Source organism: Pituophis catenifer, unplaced genomic scaffold (assembly GCF_029215685.1).
Source record: "Pituophis catenifer annectens isolate HBS135680 unplaced genomic scaffold, rPitCat1.0.hap2 SCAF_7, whole genome shotgun sequence".
NCBI lineage: Eukaryota > Metazoa > Chordata > Lepidosauria > Squamata > Colubridae > Pituophis > Pituophis catenifer.
The window spans coordinates 76,263,327-76,289,238 of NW_027256887.1; the positions used below are offsets into that span (position 1 = coordinate 76,263,327).

The 25,912-nt window shown below is 39.0% G+C and overlaps 1 protein-coding gene across 2 annotated transcripts in view; it reads left to right on the top strand.

The window, feature by feature from the left end:
- Window positions 1–25,912, top strand: part of ERC1 (ELKS/RAB6-interacting/CAST family member 1) — a 148,774-nt gene that overhangs the window by 72,116 nt on the left and 50,746 nt on the right. For both annotated transcript variants that reach the window (XM_070946610.1, XM_070946613.1), the window contains one exon: window positions 3,014–3,174. In XM_070946610.1, coding sequence (XP_070802711.1) covers window positions 3,014–3,174 — 161 coding nt within the window. The remainder of the gene's footprint in view (window positions 1–3,013; window positions 3,175–25,912) is intronic.

The following is a 25,912-nucleotide window of genomic DNA, read 5'->3' on the forward strand; positions in this document are numbered from 1 at the left end:
TGTGGTTTCCCTTTTTAAACCAATGCATAAACATCTTCTACTTCTGCTGTTAACAAATGCTTTATCGTCTGAGAGATAATATTTCAACATGCTCTACTTCTTGTTGTTGAATGATTGCCATAATCTGAAACTGAGGTTTGTCTACTACCGGTATATGTTAAAGTTTGGGGGATGGCCAGAAGAGAAAACAAATACTTAGCATTGGGTTTTGAGGTTTGTAAATCTTAGTCACTCAGAACTTTTAGCAATTTTATGGGGAAATATTTTCACCAATCATTTTAAAGAAGAGAGATTTGACTTGGATGGATTCTATTTTCAATTCTATTATAGTTATAATTATAGTTCCATTCTCAATGGCTCAAAGTTGACTCAGCCTTTCATCCTTCAGAGTTGGGTAAAATGAGGACCCAGATTGTTGGGGGCAATATGCTAACTCTATAAACTGCTTAGAGAGGGCTGTAAATTATGAAGTGGTGTATAAGTCTATTGCTGTATTTGGGGGGGGGAGGGTTGGGATTGTACTGAATATTGTCATAGAGCTAGAAAGGGTTGAGTGAATTATTCAGCTGAATCCTTTATCCTGACTTGGGATATTTTGCAATAGAACTAAGTAAATGTTGGGTACTATTAAACTAAATATATCATTAGACAGACAAACCAATTTGGCATGGGGCTTAAGGCATCAGATTAGAAACTGATCACAAAGCCAGCGGGGTGCTCTGACCTAGGCTTCCTGAGACAGTAAAAAGCACACAATTAGTCCCAAAAACCCTCTTTTTATTTCAACAGCTGTGAATTCTGTTCATTCACAGCCTGTTCATTCTCATTCTGTTCATTCACAGATGAGTCACAAATAGTTGTAAAGAGTCCGACAGAAGTCTGCCAAAGTCCTTCAGGATAAGGCTGATAAGCACCCACCTTTATCTCCCTTGACACGCTGCCAAGACCTAATTGGCAATTAGTTTTGCAAGACCACACGGAACACAGAGTCAAAACGGAGCTGCAGAATTTAAACCGGCCAGACCAAACAACATTGCTTCCTGCAAAGGCTCACGTGCCTTTGTTCCTCCTTTATGCCTTATGGGAGGGGCCAATCATCTCCAAGCCCTACTCCCCAGTCATCCCTTTTGTTTTAACTGTTCTTGCCTTCTGGCAGCTTTGCACATGCGCGTACTGGGAACAGGCTCCCCCTGTTCCTCTGCCTTGCTGATGTCCGACTCTGGAGGCTCCGGAGTCTGCACATAACTCCCAGATGGCCCTGGCCCCATCTCTGCCTCTGATGCAGAACCCTCATCCGAGCCTTCCCCAGACTCCAGGACTGACCCATGTTCCTCCCCAGCCTCCTCACTGTCTGACTCTGCTGCCAGCTCACAGGCCGCCAGCGGACCACAACACAGGGTGACCTTGCACCAGTCACTTTCTCTCAAACCTAGGAAGGAGATAATGGCAAAATCTGAATTCTGAAAAATCTTGCCAAGGCATTCTCCAGAATAGGATATGATTAAATAAAATAAAAAAATATTCAACTAAATTTGTTGCTATGTGAGCAAATCTCTTGAAGGTGGAGCTCATACTTTCTTTCCTTTTCCCTGATACTGCCCCTCAAATCTATTTAAAAAGAAATCCCTCTAGAGCAGATTTGGAGGACTTCAGGAAGCCAGAGGGGGCAGAATTTAAGTCAACCATGTTACGGTTATATGTTTAATGGTTTGAGCATTTTACTGGTGTTGTAAGCCACCCATAGTTGTGTTTTAAAATGGGGGCATACAAATCTTTTAAACAATGAATGAATGAATGAATGAATGAATGAATGAATGAATGAATGAATGAATGAATTAGTAGCATGCATTTTTGGTCCGTTTTTGCCTCCCGAGGCCTTCGCGCATCCCGTTTTTGGTCTCAGCTTCCAGAAGGTGGGTGGGGGCCAGTAGGTAGGTGAGGTGATGTGGGACGGTCAGCTTTGCGGTCCCATGCGGGCTGGATTAATGGCTTCGATGGGCCCGTAGTTTGAGGATCTCTGGCATAGACAAACAAGACTGTTTGAGAGCCGTTGCTTGAGTGTGCTACAATAATGGTTCTCATTTCATCCCATCTTTACCTTTCCCAGTAGGAGATGTTATTTCACCAGAACTGTTGTTTCACGTTGCTGTCTGCAATGTGACATTAACAAGGAAGACTTCAGGGGTATCTGTGGTTCTAGCCTATTGAAATCATCCAGGCTCTAGGAAGAGCCTTGACAAATAAATTTGCCTCTGCATATCTACCTTTCTTTTATTGGTTTTAGGTTTAGTTAGATAAGAAGGGGTTGTCTTTTTGTCCTGTTTCTGATTTCTTCAGACTAACTTGTGCTGGTATCTTTCTCCTTTAGTAATCTACACTTTCTTGCAATATATTTTGAACTGTATCAGATCTGATGGTCCAGCGAGGTCCGAGATGGTTCAAGAGCTGATAGATAAATAAGATGGCTCCATCCACTGCCTTTAATCAAACCATAGAGAAAAGCAAAACGGAATAGAGTTCCAGCACAAATACAAAACTTTTCAATTAGTTAAAGAACAACCTTCACTCCATATAAACGAAATCTTTGCTCTGAGCGAGAAAGATCTATTTGAATATTCTGAATATGATAGGAGAATTACTTTAATGTATTTGAGAATGTGTTAGTACAGTTTTGTTGAGATGCTGAAATTAGGAATATTGGCTTTGTAATTAAAATTTTGTAATGTAACTTTTCTCTACATTTTAATGAAGATAGGGCATAAAAGATTTATTATCAGTGATTATAAATTAAAACCCAATATTGAATAGACATATGTGTAATAAAGAAGTGCTGCCTGTAATTTATAATAGTATCAATATATGTTATTTTAGACTAACCATGTTATTTCAACAGGGATAAATTGACCATTTGCAATATTTTTGTTCCATCACGCTATAACTCTGGTGAATGGCAAATATTGTTTCATAATCACATACTTTCTCTCTTCCTCTTTATCATTCTTAAATTCCTTAGGTAGAAGAGTTGATGATGGCTATGGAGAAAGTAAAACAAGAACTGGAATCTATGAAAGCAAAGCTGTCCTCTACTCAGCAGTCTCTGGCTGAGAAGGAAACCCATTTAACCAACTTGCGGGCTGAACGGAGGAAGCATTTGGAGGAGGTGCTAGAGATGAAGTATGTCTTTGTTTCTCTTAATATTTCATTCTGACTTCTCCTTTAAGAATGATTGGTTAACTCCTGTTCAAGTTATTGATAAAGAAAATTACTTAAATAACTGTTGTCTTCGATTGTAATGACAACTTTTTAAAAGTGGAGTTATGTATAAAAAATAGAGGTTATCCTGGTAGAAGTATATTTTTCCCGCCTGGCACCACACGCATTCTTATTCATAGATAGCATTATTTGAATTAGCCCTTATCTGAAATTCAAAATTAGAATAGTGTGTGTGTGTGTGTGTGTGTGTGTGTGTGTGTGTGTGTGTGTGTGTGTTGACGATATGATAATAATAAGAAAAAAGAATGGAAAGAATAAAAAGGAAAGGAAAAAGTAGGAATACAATGAAAGAGAAAATAAATGTATAAAGAAGTGACTTTCAACTTCCATCATAAGTATAAATAAATTTAGCAACTCTTCACTGCCTCTAAGATTATAAAGGTTTATATCTTCATCCCATATCCCAACTGTCATCTATAAACAAATCCATAAATCATCTTCTGGGTCAGCAGAAGGTCCATTAAGGATTTCCAGAAGTAAGATATCTTGCTTTAACTTTAACCAAATAAACCAACTTTATATGCTTTCCTTTTACTTCTAATAATCTTAATTTTTAGATCATTCAAATATCATTGTCCAGATTCCTATTTACCAATGGCATCTCTCTTGCCTGGATTTAATTTCTGCGTGTTCACTCTCATACAGACTATTTTTAAACTGAATGCTTTAGTCAAGAATGCTGTTCACATCGTTGGAATTAGCTGGTAAGGAACAATAGAGTTGGGAGACTTGTATACCGTTCTACAGTGCCCTCCAGCATTCTCTGAGTGATTTACAACATCAGCATATTGCCCCTAACAGTCTGGGTCCTGATTTTACCAATCTCGGAAGGATGGAAGGCTGAGTCAGCCTTAAGGTAGTCAGGATACTGATAATACCCATTCCAAACCTTAAGTCAAACTCCATTAGTTTTAAATAGATATTAAATAATATGGGGAGAAGATAGAATGGGAAACAAATGGGATTTCTTTAAAAATCTCAGTGACAATTGCATTTTTTCCCATCCCAATGTATCTTTTTTAACTTCATACCATACCTTAACATAGTTATTTTGAAACAATATACAATTCGAATTAGTCAAATAACACCCAAATATTTAACTTTTTTTGATTTTAAAACTATGTTTTTTGGTAAAATCAAATCCAAATTATCAACAAATACTCTGAATTTCAAAGTCTAATTTTTAATTTTTAGATCCACTATCTTCTCATCTTGTTTAATATCTATTCAAAATTGAAGAACCAAAATAAACAGAAAAGGGGACCAAGGACAACCTTGTCTTGTCCCCTTCTGGATATCACAATGTTTAGTCAATTCATTGAACCATTAAACACCATTTAAGATATATATACTACTTGATTCCTTGAATAAAATTATTATCAAAGCCCATATCTTCCAATGCTTCAAAGAGAAATTGCCAGTTCAAATTGTCCATAGTTTTCTCAGCATCTGAGATTAGTGCAGCTTGTTTTAATATTCCACATACTTTATACTCCCCATTTAATACGTTGTTTGTTCCATGTGATCGACGAAAAACAAATTCTTAAAAATGTGACTAGCAAGTTACGTTATAGAGATTTTTTTTTTAACATGAGTATATCTCATTATACTTTGAATTCCAAGATCCCTGAGAATCATCCTTTGGAAAAAAAATGTGCTATTCTATCTAAATGAGCCATGACAGTCTTGGAAGGAAAACCAATTGCTGAAAACAGGACCAGGGCCTTGTTCCAGTCAACAATTGCTCAAGATGTTAATGATGTTGGAAAAAGAGATTCTTTCTGCTGTTCACTTCTTAAGATTTGGCTACTACTGTACTCTTGTTTCCATTCTGTTTTCAGAGTAAACTCTTCTTACCACTGCCACTCTTCCTGAGTTTGTTTACAGAGGGAGTGTTATGAACAGTAAGATGGTGCTGTAAAAATTTAGTTCTCATTCTAAGGCAACCCCAGAAAAAGCTAGCACATCAATTCCAGTTGCAGGTTGTAGAGAATAAAATCTGTCTTATATTGTTTTAATTGAGTTAAAAGCTAAATATTTATAGTGGGATGGAGGACCCCTCTCAGGAAGCTTTTTAATCAGAACAGATGTCTGAATTCCAGACAGCTATACACAACTTTGGAGTCATTTTTCCTCTCGTATTATTAGATTATAAAATGCTTATAGAAATGTAGTTGGGGAGAAAAATCTCATGTGCTTTTGGAATGCTACATTTGGTGCTGTTGTTGGAAGTCTCAAAGGGACATTCTGGATGAGCAGAAGTTTTATTCTTTGTGGTAATTTTTGCAAGGAAAAAAAAAGCTTTGGATAGGTGTTACTTGTCTGAAAGACAGAAACTAATAAACGACATCAACTAACTAAATAATAAGATAGTGCCAAGAACCAGATTTGAAGACTGCAAAACTGTGATTCAGAGCATCTGTGGGTGTGCCCATAGCCCTTGTCAGGATCATCTGAAAGCAGCTGCATCTTCTCCTGACCTCCCACAACTGCCTTCCCTTTGAATTCAAATTGCTATGCAGCCCTGTATGTCTCTAAAGGTATTTTTGTTCATTTCTAAATACAGTAGTTGTCTTTTCTAGCAGCTTGATCATAATATGAAATTCTTACTCTGCTTCATAGGTGGCAAGGAGAGGGTTGGAGGAGTACTGAAAAAGAGAAATTTAGTTGTTGCCTAATCCTATTTTTCATGCATCCAAGTGGAATAGCCTCTGTAAAACACGAAGCATTGGAGAAGGGATGACGCAATTATATAGCTCCTGCTCAGATATGTAAACTTAGAATTTGGTCCTCCTGAGCAAATTAATGTTCTGCTATTTTTTTTCATTCCCTTCACCTACTTTCTATGTGTGTCAGTATAGCTGAAGGATGTTCTGATTAGGCTTCCCAAGAGCATGAAGCAGACTCCTTGTCCTGACAAAAACACCTTTTTATTAAGTTACTGTGAATTCCTCTCATTCACATCCAGCAAAGTCTTTCAAGGGAAAATTTACAGTCACAGACCTTATCTGGCTTGGAAAGCTGCCAGGCCAATATCTTCAAAACTTGGCAAGAAGTCTCTGAGAGTCATGAACCAATTAAGTGAACTAATTGTCTCCTGCAAACTCCCCTCCCCTTTCGCTCCTCTTTATTCCCTATGGGAGGGGCCATTCACCATCCAACTGTAGCTTTACTCCTGAGTCGACCCTTGTTCCTTAGCTGTTCCCTTTTCCTGGCAGCTCTGCGCATGGGAACAGGCTCCAACTGTTCTTCTGCCCCACTGATGTCCGACTCCGAAGGCAGCTGACAACTGTCAGGTGGCCCTGGCCCCATCTCTGCCTCCGACACAGAGCACTCATCAGAGCCTTCCCCAGACTCCAGGACTGGCCCATGTTCCTCCCCAACCTCCTCACTGTCCGAATCTGCCGCCAGACCCGCTGGCTGCTGGCTGGCCACAACAAAGGAGGCCTGGACAGGAGTTCAGCCATGACAAGAAGTTTCTCAGATGGAACCATATTTTCCAAGAGGCAAAGCAGATACCTTTTAATTAATGTTTTACTGAGGTTATTAGATCATTAGAAAAAGGAACAGGCCCTGAGCAATAGACAGCTGAAGCAATAATAAATGAATATTATTAATTTACAGGATATCCCTTTCTGAGGGGTTCGTTATTTTGATGCTAGGTTTAGAAGGGAATCAAAATTGTCCAAGAAAAACTGGATAGTGACCTACATAGGTCACTCAATCACTGGATAGAGTGATGAAATCAATCAAACTTACTCTACTGTTTATATACTGTAAATTGGTAACTTGTTTTTGCAAGTGCCCTGACAATAACATGGTGATGCCCCTTTGACAACACTTCATTTTCAGTAGCACAGTCAAGTGTCCTTCAATATTGAGTTCCACTTCTCAGTTTTTAGTATCAACTGAAGATTTATTTTTTTTAACCTAGATTTTGAATGTTTGTTGGTGTGTCAGTAACAGTTATGGATGAATTACTGTTCCTGCTTTCTTGCATAATATTTAACCATCATATGTTTTCATTGTTTTAATTTATTTCTACTCCAGCTTTGAAATTATTACAATGAAAATTGAGTTGTGCACTTCTTAAATAAGTAAAAATGGTTCATTTAAAGAAACTGCCTGGCTAATGCCAGCAAAAAAGTATAAAACACAAACGACGCATGTTCAGAGCCAAGGCATTTGACTTTGAACTCTTCAGTAACTTTCCATAGAATATGGATTAATTTCTTTGGTCTGATCCAAAGATCGTAGATCAGAAAAACATTCCGCTGTAGGCCAGCTTTCCATTTAGGTTATGTGTGAACTTTAAGTGCCAGGATCAAAGTTTGCCACGGCTGGTTGCTGTAATCTGGCCCACTAGCTGCTCCAGCATTTCAGTGTAGCTAATGAACTACAACCGGTTGTGCTGTGGTTTGTTGTATCTATCGTCCAAAACATGGAATTCTGCGGAGTTTTTTTATGTGTGTTTGGAACAAGCCTAGGAGCTGTGCCTGGTTGCAGGAGGGAATAGCGTTTGTGGTTGTAGCCACATAGACCACCAAACTGCATTCCTACATTGAGAAGCAATAATATTCCAGCTTCTGGAGCGTAAAAACAATATTGCTGCCAATTTCAGGTGATACTAATAAAGGAGAATATTTGTAAGTGCAGGGTTGAAATGAGGGGTCCTTGGTGCCCTCTGAGCTTGCTTGTTTTCTTGCATATTTACCCAAATTAGGTAATACCATTAGTGCTACTAAGGAATGCAGTTTGTTGTCAGTTTATATTCTAGTGGCTTGCCTGTCAGTGTTGGTGGGAGTGGTGTTAGAGATTTATTTTGGGGGGGGGGGCTATTTGCTTCTTGGCTTCTTCGGCAGTTTTTTGATTGGAGTATTGTTTACTTGATTGCTGGTCTAATGTTAACCTTGGAGTTAATTTGTGCTGATCTGGGTTAATGATTGCTGGTGGAGGGGTGCTTCAGTCTTTTTGTTCCTTTTTGGGCTGGGTGATAGTGTTTTTTGCATAATCTATAGATGTTGTTAATGTCCATGTGTCTCTAGTGATGGTTGATTTGTCAGAGTGCCAGGCTTCTAGAAATTCCCTAGCATTTTTTGCATTGGTCTAGGATGGTCACATTTTCCCAATTGAAACTGGTTAAATCAGTCTATATGTTGTGAAATTAAATTTCAGGTGAAGTAGCAGAGTGGGGATACAGCACAGCATAACTCATGATTGATGATTTTAAGTTAATTTGAAATATCAATGGATATGTGCTGCCAACCCTCTATTAATGAACCTCTGCCTTTGGTCTCAGTAGAAACCAATTTATTTTCATAAATATTAGACGAACATGAATTTTTAGGACATTCACAATATGTTCTTCTAATAGTGCTTCCTGGATTGGAATTCAATTTTTTTTGTCTTTTGCTTGAGAACCTTTGATTGGTTCTGGCATCTTTAGCTACTTCGAGATTTTTGTAAGAGAAGATATAGATATTTTAAATGCATGAATAAAAATTGCCAGAATTGTTTCCAACTCTTTTACAGAATCTATAGTAAAACTCTGCAAATGCAGAAGATTATGTTACTTATTCCTGATCTCTCTTTTTTTTTAAATAGACACTTTCACAAAAGATATCTAAATGCAGTATTATTTTTGTTTGTTTTATGAAGTCTGAAAATTTATGCACAGACCCTTGAGAAAACCTACCGAATGCCAAGCCTTCCTCTGGCTACTACAATGCATGAACAGAATCAGTATTATTTTTTAAAATAATCTGTATTTCATTACAGCAAATAGATGCTTTTGAAAATCACTCATAGCAAAGAGCTAGTCTTTTATCTTCTCTGTTTTGTTTTCCTCTGTGCAACAACTGAATGATTACTATGAAGCTTTCCTTACATCAACATTTCTTCAATTACTGACAGTTTCCTTCAGAGGCCTTTCAAAAGAGATTTTGCACAATATGCAGCAGCTGAAAGATAGACTAGCTGCGCTTACTGTATGCTTCCTTAACTTTTGGCAAAAGTTCTTATGTTTACTTGTGGTCCAATTTAATCAAACGGAAAAATTGCAAATCACCTTGGACTTTTGGCTGCATTTTTTGAGGAAGTACAGCATGTAGATTTAAGCCCACATCAAACTAATGCACATTTATGTAAGGACACCACAGCAGTTCCATATATTCCACATTCAGATGTCTTCACTCACAATTAAACTGGTCCTAATACTTTAGGACTTCCATAGACTTTGTGTAATTTTACCAAAGCCATACAGTAGTGGCCAAAATTGTGGAAATCTTTTTGGAAAAGTGTATTTTTGAGGTTTGATGGCTAATAACATCACTTTTTTTTGGAGTTTCAAGATAATCATATTCCACTGTGGGAATGGCCTGGGAATAGCCTACACCTTAACCCAGTTGAAAATCTATGGAGCCAACTAAAGAAACTTGTTAGTCAGAGGTGACCCGGCAATAAAACCCAGTTAATAGAAGCAATCATTCAATCTTGGTTTCACATTATAACAGCTGCAGAACTAAAGGACTTGGTTCACTCCATGGGAAGGCATTGTAAGGCCGTAATTCATGCTAAAGGTTACCCAACTAAGTATTAACTGACGTGATAATTTTTGTATATCTCATTCTTTTCCTGTGTTTCACTTTTCTTCTTTAACTGTAACTGCTACTCTAATAGCAAATCCTTCATAAAAATTACTGCATTACATTCTTGATTAAATTATCTTTCCATTAATATATAATTTTGTGGTATCACTCTAAAAAAAGTGGTGTTATTAGCTAGTTTTAGAAAATACACTTTTCCCAAAAGGTTTCCACAGTTTTGGCCACTACTGTAGGTAAAGAAAAACTACCTGTTTCCCAGGGTATCCTTCCCTTTCTCATAAATGTTCATAGCACTTACTAGTATATATGCATTGTTAATCTGCTACATATTTCATTAAGTATAGACCAGGAGTCTCCAACTTTGGAAACTTTAAGACTTTGTGGCTTCGCTGGCTGAGGAATTGTGGGAGTTGAAGTCCACAAGTCTTAAAGTTGCCAATATTGGAGACCCCTAGTATAGACCTTGCTCTATTTAACAGAATTTTCAAGTAAAATTAATTTACTGTATTAAGGTTCGTCATTATTGATTTAATATAGAATTACAATAAATACTAGCTTTTAGTAGTTGCCAATAGTTTATTTTACACATATAATTTTTTTACGGTGTTTTTTTTTTAAATGAGCAAAGTTGCAGAAAAGGGAAAATGGAAAACTACACCATATGCCCATGATGGCGAACCAATGCACACATAGCCATATTGGTGGGCAGGCAAGATCAGCTCTGGCGCACACCAGCTGATTTTCGGGCCTTCTGGGCCCACCAGAAGTAGGGAAACAGGCTGTTTCCTGCATCCGGGGGGCCTCGGGGAGGCTGGGAAAGGCCCGTTTTTCTATCTTCCCAGCCTCCAGAGCCTTTCTAGGAGTCTGGGGAGGTCGAAACAGCCTTCCCCACCCCCCGGAGGCCCTCCAGAGGCCGGAAACAGCCCATTTGCCAACTTCCGGTGGGACCAGAAGGCCCATTTTTTGCTCTCCCCAGCCTCCAGAGCCTTCCGGTGGGACCGGAAATTGGCAAACGACAGGGCACATAGAATTATGGGTGTGGGCACGCGCACACACGACTCACCTACCCCACTCCTGGCAAAAAGGTTAGCCATCACTGCCATATGCCATATCAAAATTAGCTTGCAATCTGTTTTGAGTTATATATTAAGTGTAGAAAGAATTTTCTAATTAATATCTATTTTTCCTCAGATTCTTTAAAGATATGGTGCAGTAGTTGATACAGATTTTGTAAAACAGAGGAATATTAAGCCTCTTTAATAGGAATCCACAGAAGTGTTTAATAGGGGGAAAAAACAATTTTTGGATATATTTATTTACAACTGTGTATGCCACATGCAATCACTAGGACTGGGGTAGAATACAAGGCAAAAAAAGAAATGAGAAAAATGCCATGAAATTAATCACAATCATCCTTTGGTCAAAAAGTTCATTGAATTAAAACAATCCTTTGGCCAACCGTAACTTCATGGACAGCATACTCCATTGCATGGTAGGAATAAATAATTGATATTGATACATTTTAAAAGGAAGATAAAAACTAATCCAAATTATTACAAAGTAACTAAAACAAAAATCAAAGAGAAAGCTACCAATGCAATGTTTTACTGTAATATACTATAATATATTCATCAATATTATAAATTTTTTCTGTTTTACACAAATAGTTCACAAGAGGTTTTCAGTCGTCAAATAAACATAGATCTTGTCTTTCCTCTGATCAAAGAAGCCAATTTAGCCGCCTCAGCAAGTTCTACAGTCTTCACCAAACATTCCTCCATTGTAAGAATTGCTGAGCCTTTCTATCTTTGCACATTCAATATATCTGGTTATCATACACAAAAAAAAAGTTCCATTATTTTTTTTCCAACTTTTTGTCCATCAGTCACAAAACAAAGACCTCTGATCTTAATTGTATGCTACTCTTTAAAGTCCTCTGAATTAGACATATAAAAAGTATTTAATTTTCACAGGAGAATTGACAAACCGAATAAGAAAAACAGAGAAGGCTAAACTGACTTCTTTGATCAGAGAAAAGACAAGATGATGAAGAGAATAGGTGCCAATCAAATTTTATTATTGTTGTTTAAAATAAATTTTTAAATTGTCCTCTGCATGCAATCACTTTTATGATAAGATGCATGCTGATATCTGCTGGCTCAACCAGCAAAGTACGTGTATTTATAATGAAAGAAATGTGAAATAATTATGAAACCTTCCATTTCAGCTTACTAGCTACATAATACAATGAGCCTTTAAATAAATAAAAAAATGATCTCTGGAAAAGCTGCAAGATAGTTTTATCTTGGTACAATTTTAAAGTACCTTGAATATTTTGCCTTAATTCTGAAAATAATAATCTTATCTAGGAAATGTCATGGAAATTTTGCACGCAAAAAAAAAATCATTCGCTCATTCAAGATTGAAGATCTTGACTGAGAATATTTGTGCTTCCTGTTCTATATGTTTACATGCCTAAATAAAATTTTCAAAGTGAATATGTGTTCAATGTACTCCTCACCATCTGTCTGCCTTGTCTTCAAAGAGGTGGTCTAAAGGGCTGAGTTAGAATTAAAGGCTGCGGAAAGAGAATAGTTTTAACCACTGGCATCTTCACAAACTGCACACAAAATGTGCTAATTTGGAGGTCTTGGCTTTGAAAATGGAGAGTTGGTTTGGGGTATAATTTCATAGCCTTTGTGTCAAATGAGGCATGAAACAAACTGGCAAAAAACGGTAATGGAGCCAATGGAGCTCGTTCTGTGTTTTCTGCAGACAAGTTGTCAATGAATGGTACAGCTTCAAGAACATTGGGATTAATCAGAACTGCAGTCGAGCAATATTCAATGCCTGTTTGAGCTGCAAGGCAGAATAAATAGCTCAGTGTCAAACTAAAAGTATAATAAAATCCTGTAAAAGAACCCCGAATCTCCATATATGGCTAATCAAGTAGCTCTGCATATATGACTTAGATATTTCACAGTATGATAATGTTGACCACTATAGTTTACCATTCCTTTGCAACATGGAGTGTGTAAAGTAATACATCATTTGTACAGAAAACTTAGATTTACAGTCAGCATATTTCGAAAACCATTCTTGGCTGATAATTTGTTCTTTCTTGAGAGAACAGTCACAGTGTCTGATAAACCCAGAAGAATATTTGTAGCTTACTTAATAGAAGTTGGCTGCGTATTGTTATTCTAAAAATGTATACCTGAAACATGAAAGCCACTTAAGAGATTCACAGAATCAATTTTAAAAAAAGTAATCTGCTTTTGGGCACTATTGCTATCACCACCTTGATCCTGATCCCTCATCACTTATAGAAAATAATTGTATTTTGGAAAAAAATCCCATATATTCTCTTCCAATACAATATGTTCAGAAATGAGATGTGGCCATAGCCTATACTTTAAAAACTGTTAAACTTAAAATATATCAAAACATTTGAATCAAAGATAAGATAAAAACTAACAGAAGAGTATTACTGGATCTCTTTTTTCCAGTTCTGAATCAATTGGCACCTGTTTTGGAAGGTTGTTATTTTTCCAGTTCTGTCTGTGTTCCTGTGAATCAAAACTCTTTCCTGCTATTTTTTTTACACAAATACAACCATGACCATACAGGTACGCTCCATGCTATAGGAATATACTTCCCATTCTATGGGAATGTTCAGTTTAAAGAAGGGTATGGGAAAATTTAAAGTCAGCCTGTTTATTTTCTAATGCATATCATGCAACAAAGTTTCAAGATTTAAAAACTGCAGGAAGTAATTCATCACAGTGCTGTATGCATACAGAACATTATTCTGTTAATTCTGGAATTATATGTTGCAGATTCATCAACAATGTTGTTAAAAGATATAAGAATATTATTTGTTTACTTATTAAAATTTATTAAGAGCAACTCTGGGTGGTGTACAATAATCAATAAAGCAACAAATATAAAACTACAAAAATCCACATTGAAAAATAAATATTACAACTAAAAACAAATATCTTGGTGGCGCAGCAGACTAAAGTGCTGTTAAGTAGCACCAGCTGCCTGCAATGACTGCAAGTTCGAATCTCACCAGGCTCAAGGTTGACTCAGCCTTCCATCCTTTCGAGGTAGGTAAAATGAGGACCCGGATTGTGGGAGCAATAAGCTGACTTTGTATAAAAAAGAACACCGCTTGGGGGGGCCAAAAGCCCTACTAAGCAGGTATATACAAAAGTATGAAGGTATTGCTTAACACATTGTAAGCCGCCCTGAGTCTCCGGAAAAGGGCAGCATATAAATCGAACCAATAAATAAACAAACAAACCCTAGGCAAAAAAGAGAAGAATGACCAGCCCAACAATGGAGCCATCAAAGCATATCTTTGGTTCCCAGGAGCCTCAGGCCTGATAACATAACCAGATCTTGAGGGGCTTCCGAATATCAAAAGGCATGGAACTAATCTAATCTTGGAAGTAGGTCCCATGGCAGAGAAGGCACATCTCTCTGGACTCACCAAATGCAGGTCCCTAATCCATTTACAGTAATCAATTCAGCTATCGCCACCTTTAGAATGACTGTCTCCGGAGCAGAATTGACTTCCTAATTCTGGATCTATTATGCTGCTGGGGTTTGAAAATAAAAATTTCCTACCGTCCAAGAAAACAAAATGTTTTAGGGTGGAGTGATTCATCATGGCATGTAAGCTCTTGGTTTGCTTTGAAGTTGAGCTTTTATTTTAGCCAGTCTTAAAATTATAGCTCTCTGTTTTGAAGAGAGGTACAAAACCAGGGTGGTATTCTAGTATTTTAAGTGACAGAAATGTGGAAATAGATAATGATCTGCAGAGTTGGCTGATCGGTTATAAGTGTTCACTATCATTTTATCATCTCCATATATATTAGCAACATGTACTTCGTAAGTTTTCAGATACGTCATCTATGGACACTTAAAAGTAATCGAGCTATAATGAGTATCAAGTATTTCTCCTGTGCATTGCTTGGAGAGTCCAAGCATGGGTTCAATTCTGTCTGATTGGCCAGAGACTGAGCTGTAATTTCTTTGGCCACACCTCTTCAGCCCGGCTCAGCTCCAGTTTTTCAACTCAGTCAGCCTAAAGAGACACAAAAACAGGTGCTCCTTTGAATTTAGTCTACAGGACAAGAAAAGACGGGTTAATGAAGATTGCAATTCTTTATTGTTAACTGCGGAGCGTGCAAATCATTCTCCCGCACCAATATCGGCAAAGCAACAGCTGCCATTGCCATGCCACTGGGAAGGTCAGAAAACCCAAGATCGGTCGCTCCATGCAGGTCTGTCAGCTAGGAAGAGAGCACTGGAGCTTTGAAGGACCTCAGAAGACCAAGGCTTCAGTCGGATGTGAGGGAAGGCGGCCAGGCTGTGCGCAAAGTAAAACTGTGTTGTCAGTTTTCACGCTCTTCTACTCTTTGTGGCACTTGTGACCATGTTGCCGGTTTCACACTTTTTTTTGCCTCTGCTGCATCTGCTGCTGCTACCCTATTTCCCTGAAAATAAGACATCCCGATAATAGGCCCAATCAGGCTTTTCAGCACATGCCCTAAAATAAGCCCCCCCTGAAAATAAGCCCTCCCCAAAAATATTTAAATGCCAGTCCCCGCCATTTCCTCTGATTTCCTTCATGTGCCCCAAAATAATAAGACCTCCCCAAAAATAAGGCCAAGCAGACGAAGCAGGACCATCAGATTTCGGTCCAAACTCTCCAGAACCACGGTTTCTCTGGGAGAAAAGCCAAATGACACCCTCCACCAGTCTCATACATTTAGGAGCAGTGATCAATACACACATGTCAGGTTTTCCTTTCTCAGGAGAGCCGATCCAGCATAAGAGCCATGGTGATGCAGGTCAAAACTCTAAGACTAGTACCATTGATTCTTCTTTCCCAACTATTGGGAAAGATTATCTCCTGCCTGACAATCATCCCTTGGGCTCGATTTCATACACAGACCTTACAATGGCTCCTATTGCCCAACTAGAGATCAGGGCTCAGCAATTCCAACACACGGATCCAGGTTCCTTGACGGGTGCTCCGCTTCTTGGACTGGTGGACATCGGCAGCCATGGAGAAAGGCTGTCTATTCAAAGAACCCACCCGGCTGGTCTTGACTTTTACCTTTTCGGCTGGAGTGCCCACCTGGAATCCCAAGTGACCAAGGGTCAGTGGTCACCGGAGGAACTTCCAAATGACATCAATTGGTTGGAACTAAGAGCGGTGCATCTGGCGCTATGCCATTTTCAAGAGGCATTGTCAGGTCATCACATGCTATTACTGACAGACAATGTGAAAGCCAAAATGCATGTGAACCGACAGGGAGGCACCTGTTCCAAGGTCCTGATGTGCGAGGCAAGGGAATTAAGTCTTTGGGCAGAGAGGCACCTGTTGTCATAATGAGCGGAACACATCTCCAGAGTCTCCAACACTCAAGTGGACTGGTTGAGTAGGACAACTGTTGACCAGTCCGAATGGCTACTTCACCCAGACCTATTTCACCAAATAATAGAGAAGTTCGGTCATCCAGCCGTAGAAATGAACACTCAACTTCCGAGATTTTTCTCCAGGTTCCGGACGCAAGGGGCTGAGGGCACCAATGCCCTTCCGACCTGTTATATGCCTTCCCTCTGACCCTTCTCATACCGAGAGTCATCAGAAAGATCTTGGAGGAGGAGGAGGTGCTGCTAGTGGCACCTCACTGGCCACGGCACCCGTGGTTTGTGGACCTAGTGAGACTTTCCATCTCTCGTCCATGGAGGATACCCCCACACAGGATCTCCCTCAGCCAGCGGGCTGTGAAACACCCGGACCCTCAGTGGCTCCAGTTGGCAGTTTGGCACTTGAAAGGGAGATCCTGAGGAAGGGTCAGTTTTCTGGTAAAGTAATTTTGACTATTCTATCTTCTCCACGCCCATCAACGAACAGGATATATGAAGCCACATGGACATCCTTTTGTCTCTGGTGCGCTAGGGAAAAATTAGTTCCCACATCAGCGACAGTTCCCAGGATGTTACACTTCTTTCAAGGGGGATTTGATAAAGGATTATCCATGAACACTCTCCGCAGGTAGGTGGCTGCCTTGGCCACAATCCTACCAGGCGGGAGGAATGATCCCTCTTTTCCAGCACCCCAGGGTGCGTAGTTTTTTGAAAGGGGTGTCCAACCTATTACCCCCAATGGTCCATAGATTTCCAACTTGGGACCTGTCATTCATCTTACAGGCACTCACATCGCCTCTGTTCGAGCCTTTAGGGTCCGCCAACCTCAGGCTACTGACCTTCAAGGTAGCCTTTCTGGTAGCAATCACATCTGCACACAGGATCTCGGAACGAGTGTCCCTTTCTGTACGACAAGATTTGTGCATTTTTCACCCAAATAGGGTCATGTTCCGATTAGATCTGACATTTGTCCCTAAGATTAACACCTGGTTTCACAGGGCACAAGAAGTCATTTTACTGGATTTTTGTCCAAATGCCAGACATCCAAGGGAACGACGATGGCATACCTTGGACATCCGGAGAGCTCTTCGCAAATACATCAAACGAACTGCCTCATTCAGATGGATTGAACCTCTGTTCGTTTCATTTCAACCCAGGTCTATGGGAAAGAAGGTATCCCCACCCATCATTGGACACTGGCTAAAGGCATGTATTGCATTGGCCTACGAACATCAGGCCGGGCCTACACTAGACCGTATCATGGCAGCCACCATGGCAGCTTGGGCTACGCAGGCTTTGATTCAGGATATTTGCAGGGTGGCTACCTGGGCTTCTCCTTCGCCATTTATCAGGAATTACAAATTAGACATGTTTGCCTCAGCTAAGGCGGGGTTTGGACGACGTGTGTTACAGCGGGTTCTGCCAGCTGAGGGGACCCTGAACCAGTCTGTTTCCCACCCTAGGACGATTTAGCTTGGGTATATCCCATGCTTGGACTCTCCAAGCAGCACACAGGAGAAGGAATGTTGGACTTACCTGAACGTTCTTTCTATGTGCGCTACAGAAGAGTCCAATCCCACCCTGGTACTGGAATGGTCCGGGGTCCAGGACTGATCGATTTCATCAGTTTGGCCACGTCCTCTCCAGATCCAAGTCTTCGTCAAAAAACTGGAGCTCAGCCAGGCGGAAGAGGCGTGGCCAAAGAAATTACAACTCAGTCTCTGGCCAGTCAGACAGAATTGAGCCCATGCTTGGACTCTCTTGCAGCGCACATAGAAAGAATGTCCAGGTAAGTCCAATGTTGCTTTCATTAATCAATCTTGGTCCCTACAGAAAACATGCTTAAACTTCTTAAATGGATTATTTAAACTATCAGTTTCTATCATAATCTTTGTTTTATTTCTGCTGAGAATACATACGCAGACAGATTTCATATATGCACCAGAGGAAAAACTGGCAAAGGAAATTTAGGAACAATCAAATAGATTAGGAATACTTTCCTTTTCTGTCTGTCTGTCTGTCTGTCTGTGTGTGTGTGTGTGTGTGTGTGTGTGTAAATGTAAGTGTAAGAGAAGCTCTTGGCTTTGGACATCAGAAATTGGATAAAAAAGTTAGAGCAATTCTATCAGAGAAAAGAAAAACACTAATACAGTTCAAGGAATCTGATTACAGGCCTTGGTTACAACTGGGTGGAATTGGCAAGCAGGAGGCAGGGTGATGACTCTGTTAGTAACAGTATCACTTTTGAAAAAAAATAACCTCTTAATGTGGTTACTTGCTTCTTGGCAAGAAGCCACTGCCTGTTCTTAATTTCCCTTTTTGCTTAATTTGATCCTTGAATTTCACATTTTCCTAACTGCCCATCTAGTCTTCTCCACTTCTATAATGAATGTTTAGGATTATTATTATTTTTTTTTGTAGCAATGTTTGTTTTGGGGTTGTCTTTGTTGTTATTTGTTATGGACAGCCATGCTTTATTACATAGCTCATGGATGGATGGATTTGTTTGTTTGTTTGTTTCACTTTTCCTAAATACAATTCTCTACAAAACAACAACCCTGTGAATAGGTTTGGCTGAAAGAGTAGGTTGGCCCAGAATCGACATGTGAATAGCAATCGCTGAGGATGGACTTGCATCTTGGTCTCCCCAGTCTTAGCCAGAAGTGATTCTGCTCTTCCTAAATGAAAACATAGTCTATATTAGAAGGGGAAGAGTGATCTGGGCCATCGTGATTCTAGTATACAATACCTTCAGCCCTTTTCTGTATTAACATTTACATTATTTTCAATCCATCCTCTCCTAAAAGATAAAAGACGTGGGAACTCAGAAACAAAACTTCTTGGTAGCTGCCCTGGCCTTCTGGAAGAAACTCTCTCCCCTAAGATCAATGCTGTCTTTTAGAATGCTATAAAGTCTTGACTTTTCCAGAAAATATTTGGGGGCTAAATATCTTGGAATTTACATTGCTATTTTAACCTAGAGCAAAGTTTCTGATAGGTGGCACACAAGTAAAACAGTACAGTAATAAGTGACCCAAAATAGCCCAATTAGGGTCTATTTGTTTTTGTTGTGTTCTTGTTCTAAAAGAGGCAATGCTGGTATGTTTGTGCACCTTTCTTCCTTCCCCAAAGTGATTATATAAATGCTGCGATTGATCATTTTCTGTTCTGAACTAAACAGTTGGATATAAAGCAGGGGTGTGTCCCACCTTGACAACTTTAAGACTTGTGGACTGGTGAATTCTGGGAATTGAAGTCCCCAAGTCTTCAAGTTGCCATGGTAGGACACCCCTGGTCTAGAGCAAGGGTCAGCAACCTGTGGCTCTGGAGCCGCATGTGGCTCTTTCACCCCTCTGCTGTGGCTCCCCATCACTCAAAATATGCGTCACAACCCCCAATGTGTGATACCCGCCGGCACATGATTTATTGAGCTTTTCAACCCCCGGTAGGCCAACCATGGATAAATCCAAGGAAAGAAAAGTTTCAGAAGAAAACAGAACATTTAACTCAACTACATATGCTAGTTTTGTGGCCGCTCAAGAAATAGTCAGGTACGGGAAGGGTTTTGTGGCTCCCGGTGTTTTCTTTTTCTTTTGAGTGTTTAAGATTGCAGACCCCTGGTCTAGAGGGTTAAAGAGTGTCCATCTGTTCCATAAAGTGTTGCTTGAGAAGACAAAACAGCCAGAAATTAGTGGATGGCTTGGTCTTTTGTCTCACCATTGGCAGCTGACAGAAATGCTGATGAGGTGACAATGAAGAAAACATCTGCTCCCCTGCTGGATAGAAGAACATGGGCAAACCTTATTATTCTCTTTAATAGAATCTTGTTAAAGAAATAATAAGTATCCTTTCCTAGATGCATATCAGTAATTTAACATATATTAACAGATACTTGAGGCAATATATTTATATATATGTAAAATAATATTTCAATTCTGCTGCATACAATGTGGGCATCCATCGGCTGGAGTTAATACCAGACAGTCTAAACAAGTAGAGGAAAACAGCAGAAGTGATTTTAATTTGTGCAATTGTTTATAAAAGACAGATGTGGAAAGTTTATTATTAATTAAGCGCATCCCATGTGATGTGTGAGAGGAAAAACATTGCGTTTAGCATTGCTAGTGTATTTGCTTCACTGAAAATCACATTGCGTGTTTCCTGTTGTATAGATCTGTATAGCTTCAAAGCCGGGTATTTTAAGAGGAACTCTATACATAGACACGTTTGTGTATATTTTACTTCAAAAGGAGGCCACAATGGTTATAGGAAATGGGATTTTTCTTTATAAGAATCTGAAGTCTCATGTTGGGACTGAGAAACGGTGGGTGAGCAAAGACCCTCTAAAGAATTTAATATCTGAATAAATTTGAATCTGAAGTTATGTTTTGGTTTCCTTTTCTTTTGTTTTTCCATACTGTCCATCGTGATTCTTTCACATTACTTCTCCATATGGCTGAGCTGAATATGAACCGCATAGTACAGTGGTTTTTCAGCCTTGGGCGATGGTGGTGGTGGTTGTTAGGTAATACATATACAACATGAAATCACAGCTGCCAGTTCTTTAGCTGGCTTTCATTTGCATGGAGTTTTTCCCAAGAACCTAGGAGGTTGAAATGTATCAGCATAATAGATCCAAGCATTGTGGCGTTTTGTAATTGACAGATGGAAATGTTGTCGATGTGCAGTTTTTCGAAGTGCTGGCAAGGCTTTTTGGTATGGTACCCAGTGTGTCAATAACCACTTGGGACTACCACAGCCAGTTTATGCCATAATCTTTCCATTTCAGTTTTCAGGCCTTGATTGTTTGTGATCTTTTCTATTTCTTTGTCTTCTACTATCCCGTGGTCATGCCACACCAGTTATTTATTTATTTATTAAATTATTTATTTATTTATTAAATTTATACGCCACCCCTGTCCGGAGACATTTTCTTCTTTTCAACCACAGACAAAAGTGGTGTATTTTGCACCAGGATTGTCTTAAGTTTGTATTTGTAATTATTAATTTCTTATAGCTTTGACCTAAAGCTTACACCTTATCAGGGCTTCCAAACATCTAAGTTCATTTTCCCATTGCCATTTGCTCTTTGCAGAATTTTTAAAAATCTGCTTTGCCTTTTTTTTTTTACTGCAAATGTTAGCATTATATCCACAGTTATATAATATGTGAAAACCTGTGCTTACTTTCATTTACTAGTTGTTAGTACTGCTTTCATTGAGGAGTAGTATCCTTGCCTTGTTGCTGGCATAAAACTCTACAGTGGTACCGTGGTACTCAATTACTCAACTGCTTTGAAACTCATCAAATTTGGTACTCAACATATTTTGACGCAAATATTTTGTCATGGTATTCATCGTTTGTTTGGTACTCAACGTACAAGCTAAAATGTTAGTTGCCTTGTGACTCATTACATTATTCCTTATGGGAAAATTTTGTTTGGTACTCATTGTTTTTCATCATCGTACCTCCCAGAGCCAATTAAAGATGAGTACTGAGGAACCACTGTAATTTTATTTATGGCTTTTAAGATGTCATATTTTGTTGGATTGGGCATGCAGATCAAGTGGCAAGTAGGAATTCACAAATTGCGAGTTCATAAATGGGAGCATATAGTTGTCATCTGAAGAAAACAACTTTCAGTTTTGGATTAATTTTTTTTTAATTTTATTTTTATTGCATTTTTCTCTTTACATATCTCTATTACATATTTAACGATCTGACATTATTCATACAGCGAGAATCAATATTCAATACATTATATACATTCTATTTCTAAACATTCTATTTCTTTATGTACATTTCCATTCCTTATTTCTATTATCTATCTATTTATACCATTTCTCCCATACTGCATAATATTCCGAGTCATCCTTTCCCTTTAGCTCTAGTGTGAGTTTATCCATTTCCGCGCAATCAAAGCTTTGGATTAATTTTTAAACAGAAGATGGACATTCACCAATACATATTTTCCTATTACTTTCAGTGCAAGGTAGGCACACAGCATGCCTGTAGACTGGCTTGAGGGGGGAAAAAAGAGGAAAACTACATATTTAGAAGAATTAGGGAAAACAGATGACTCTTAATTAAAAGAATTTGTCAGCACTCCAGAAGTTTATTTCAAAATTTATTGCCAAGCTTTCAGAGTCCCTTCATATTTTGCTTCCCGTGACATATTTCAAGGAAACCAGAGTGTGCTGTTTTTAAACTTGATTATAGGTTGAATACTGCCAAGTAATTATCTGCCCAGAAATTGCTTTTCTTTCTCTTTTTTTCCCCTCCTTTTTTCTTTATAAGTATGCATGAGAGGAAAGCTTGCTCAGAGTTGCTAGTATAATTAACCATTTCAGGCTGGCCAAGTTTCTACCTAATAAACATTAGATTTCACTTACATTACCTGCTATAATCTATAACTTTCTGTACGTTTCAGTCTGGCTTCACAACTTATTGAAATTCTGACCACTTCTTTACTTTTATTGTGAGTAGGTCCTAAATTACGTTTAGATGTATTTTAAAATGTGGTAGGTTTATTAATCTAGTAACTTATTAAATGATGTAGTTGATTATCGGTTATTAAATTGATATACATTATGTAATTAATTACAAAAATAAATAACTCAGTGTAGCAACATACTGTTAAATTTCAGCTTTCAACTGAGAATTTGAGCTCAAATAAAAAAGAATTCAGTTGACCAGTTCAACAAAGTTGTATTGAAGGTCTTTACCTTCATGATGGGAGAAAATTTGCAGACTTGCTTGCAGGATGAGACAAGTTGGCCCTTTAAAAAGGGCTCTGCTACATTGAACCAATGTGGGTCATTGCCGCAAAATGAACAGTGGAGAAGGACAGGAAATAATGAACCCCAGAAGAACAATGGTGCATAACAAAACTGATGGACAGGAGAGCAATGTGTCATAGAAAATAATGGAACTTGCTGACAGAGTTAATGAAAGTGTGGTGGTACCTGAGCAGCCTATCCTGAGATGCTGCCCAGTTGTTAGTGGAAGTCAAGGATATTGACAGAGAAGAATCAGGGAGTTGGAAGTCAATTGGGAGCCCATGGCACCAGCCACTGATTGAGGAGGTCCAGGATGCTAATAGTGAAATCAGAGCTGGCTGAAGACCTAGAAACAGTGAACCAGCTCACAGTAGATGGCAAAAAGAGCAGGAATCTCCCAAGCACCACACCCTCTAAATCCCCAGAAAGCCAAGTCATGAGTCTTTCCCAGGACAACAGTTGAGTGGTGACTCTTAACAAGCAGCAGCAATTTTCTTCCAGAAAGATTCCTCCCACATCCCAAAAGCTGGATACCCTGTTTATTGGACCGTTCTGTGTAATAGTAAGGATCAGTGCTGTGGTCTTTCACATTCAACTGGCAGACACACTGAAAACACATCCAGTTTCCTATCAGTTCCTCCTAGTCCTGCAATTTTCTTTTTTATCCTTTGTGCATAGCTGTGTAAGAACGCTTGGTGCTGGAATATTGGAAGGAGTCTTGGATGCCTAAGCTATCCGACTAGCTACTCTGTCAGTTTCTGCACCTGCTAGCAGTTCTAAATGGGAGAGGACGTTGTTTGAGGAGAGATGGGGTGGGGGCACTTTGCACAAATGAGAGAGGACCTGTTCCCATTGAAGATGTGAGGGAGAATTCTATGAATTCCTGGCAGAGAGACAGAAGAAACCAACATTCCCCTTTCCTGCTATCCTTAATCAGGAAATAGAGGGAAAGAAGCCTGAAAACGGAAGTAAAAAATAAGAGGAAGTGCTTCGTCTGATTTTTTTTTAAAGAAAATTGGAAGTGCAAGAAATGGCGTGATATTCTCCAGCTACCCACAACCAGAAAGAGAAAGGAAGCACTTGACTTTCTCAAGTCAGACTCCCTTTCTGACCTGCTTTCCATTGTTTCTGAGTTTCTAGCTCCTGGTGGCCCCCTACCTTGGGGATGATCACTGCTTTTTGACTCCTAAAGTGGTTTATTTGAGCTCCCCTAGACCAGACTTCGGAATTTATGACTAGCATCCCTAGCAGTGTCTCTTCAGATACCCCCCTCTCTCTGCTACAGCACACGGGCAACGCTCTCCTCTGCTGCAAACATACTCTTGCCAGATTTACAACCTCTAGTGTATGTGTTATCTCTTGTTTATGCTACCTTGTTGAATTGATTTACAGTTAAGCTAATAAAAGTTCTGAGAACCGGTATGCTATTCATTCTTGCCTGTTCACAGCTGGACTCGCAGGAGGAAGAAGCCCAGAGCTTAACCTGTGCTCTGAAGCGTAGATTTCTGACTCTTTTGCACTGCAACAGGGATCATTTGTTCATCTCGAGGCTTCATTCTTGTCCGCAGTAAAGATGCTAATCTAGCTGAGTTGTGTCTGGGAGTCTTCTGCCAAGCCCAGCTGAGACCTGAATTAAGTGTTTGATTTATTACCAAAACTGGGTGTGAAGCCTGAGATGAAAAGGAGTAGCTCTGGGTTTGTATTGATTTGGAAAGTACAAATCAGATAATATTCACTGAACTAATTTTTCCTTGTTATTTAAAATATGGTCCCTCCTCTTTTTTTTTTCTTTTTTTTTGCCACACAATCATGATCTACTATTTTGGCCTAATAAACTGTTCTCTAATTACTTGTTGCCGAGATTTTTCTGTTTTGTTTCATGTACCTCAAAACTTTCAATTGAATCCCTTCCGCATATTAAGGGGTAATGGTGTCCATGTTGTCCATTGCCCCTTGCATTTTTTCTGCATTTTACTTTTAGAGAATTCTATAGCTTCTCTCTCCTGAGTCAGTCCTGTTTGACAACAACAATGATTTTTTCACTAATTTAGAAGAGGCAGTATGAATTGGAAGTATTGTTATATTAACTGAACTGATACAGCATGTTTCCAAGTGTAAGGACTTCATTCAAATATGGTCTCTCTGATTATGTGTATCTGATATTCCATCTCAGATTAAAAAAAACACAAATTTCTGATGCCCTGACGTGCACTGATAACATACCACAATTACTAATCTTTTGAGAACATCAATAACAACAACAGAAATAGTGAAAGGTAGAAGGGAAGAAGGCAACAGAACCCTTAAGCGGTGTCTCTCCAAGAATCTCAGCTACAGCATAGGAAATTGGATCTGGAGCTCCAAGCTCTCCTCCCCATTGATTTTCATACATCTGGAATTGTAGGTAGGTAGGATAGACAGACAGATAGACAGACAGACAGACACTAGATAATAGATAGACAGACAGACAGACAGACAGACAGATACTGCTAGATAGATGATAGATAGATAGATGATAGATAGATAGATAGATAGATAGATAGATAGATAGATAGATACCCGTAGGTAGGTAGGTAGACAGACAGACAGACAGACAGACAGATACTGCTAGATAGATGATGATAGATAGATAGATAGAAAGATAGATAGATAGATAGATAGATACAGGTAGGTAGGTAGGTAGATAGATAGATAGATACTGGTAGGTAGGTAGGTAGGTAGGTTAGGTAGATAGACTGATAGACTGACTGATAGATTGATACAGACAGACAGACAGATACTGCTAGATAGATGATAGATAGATGA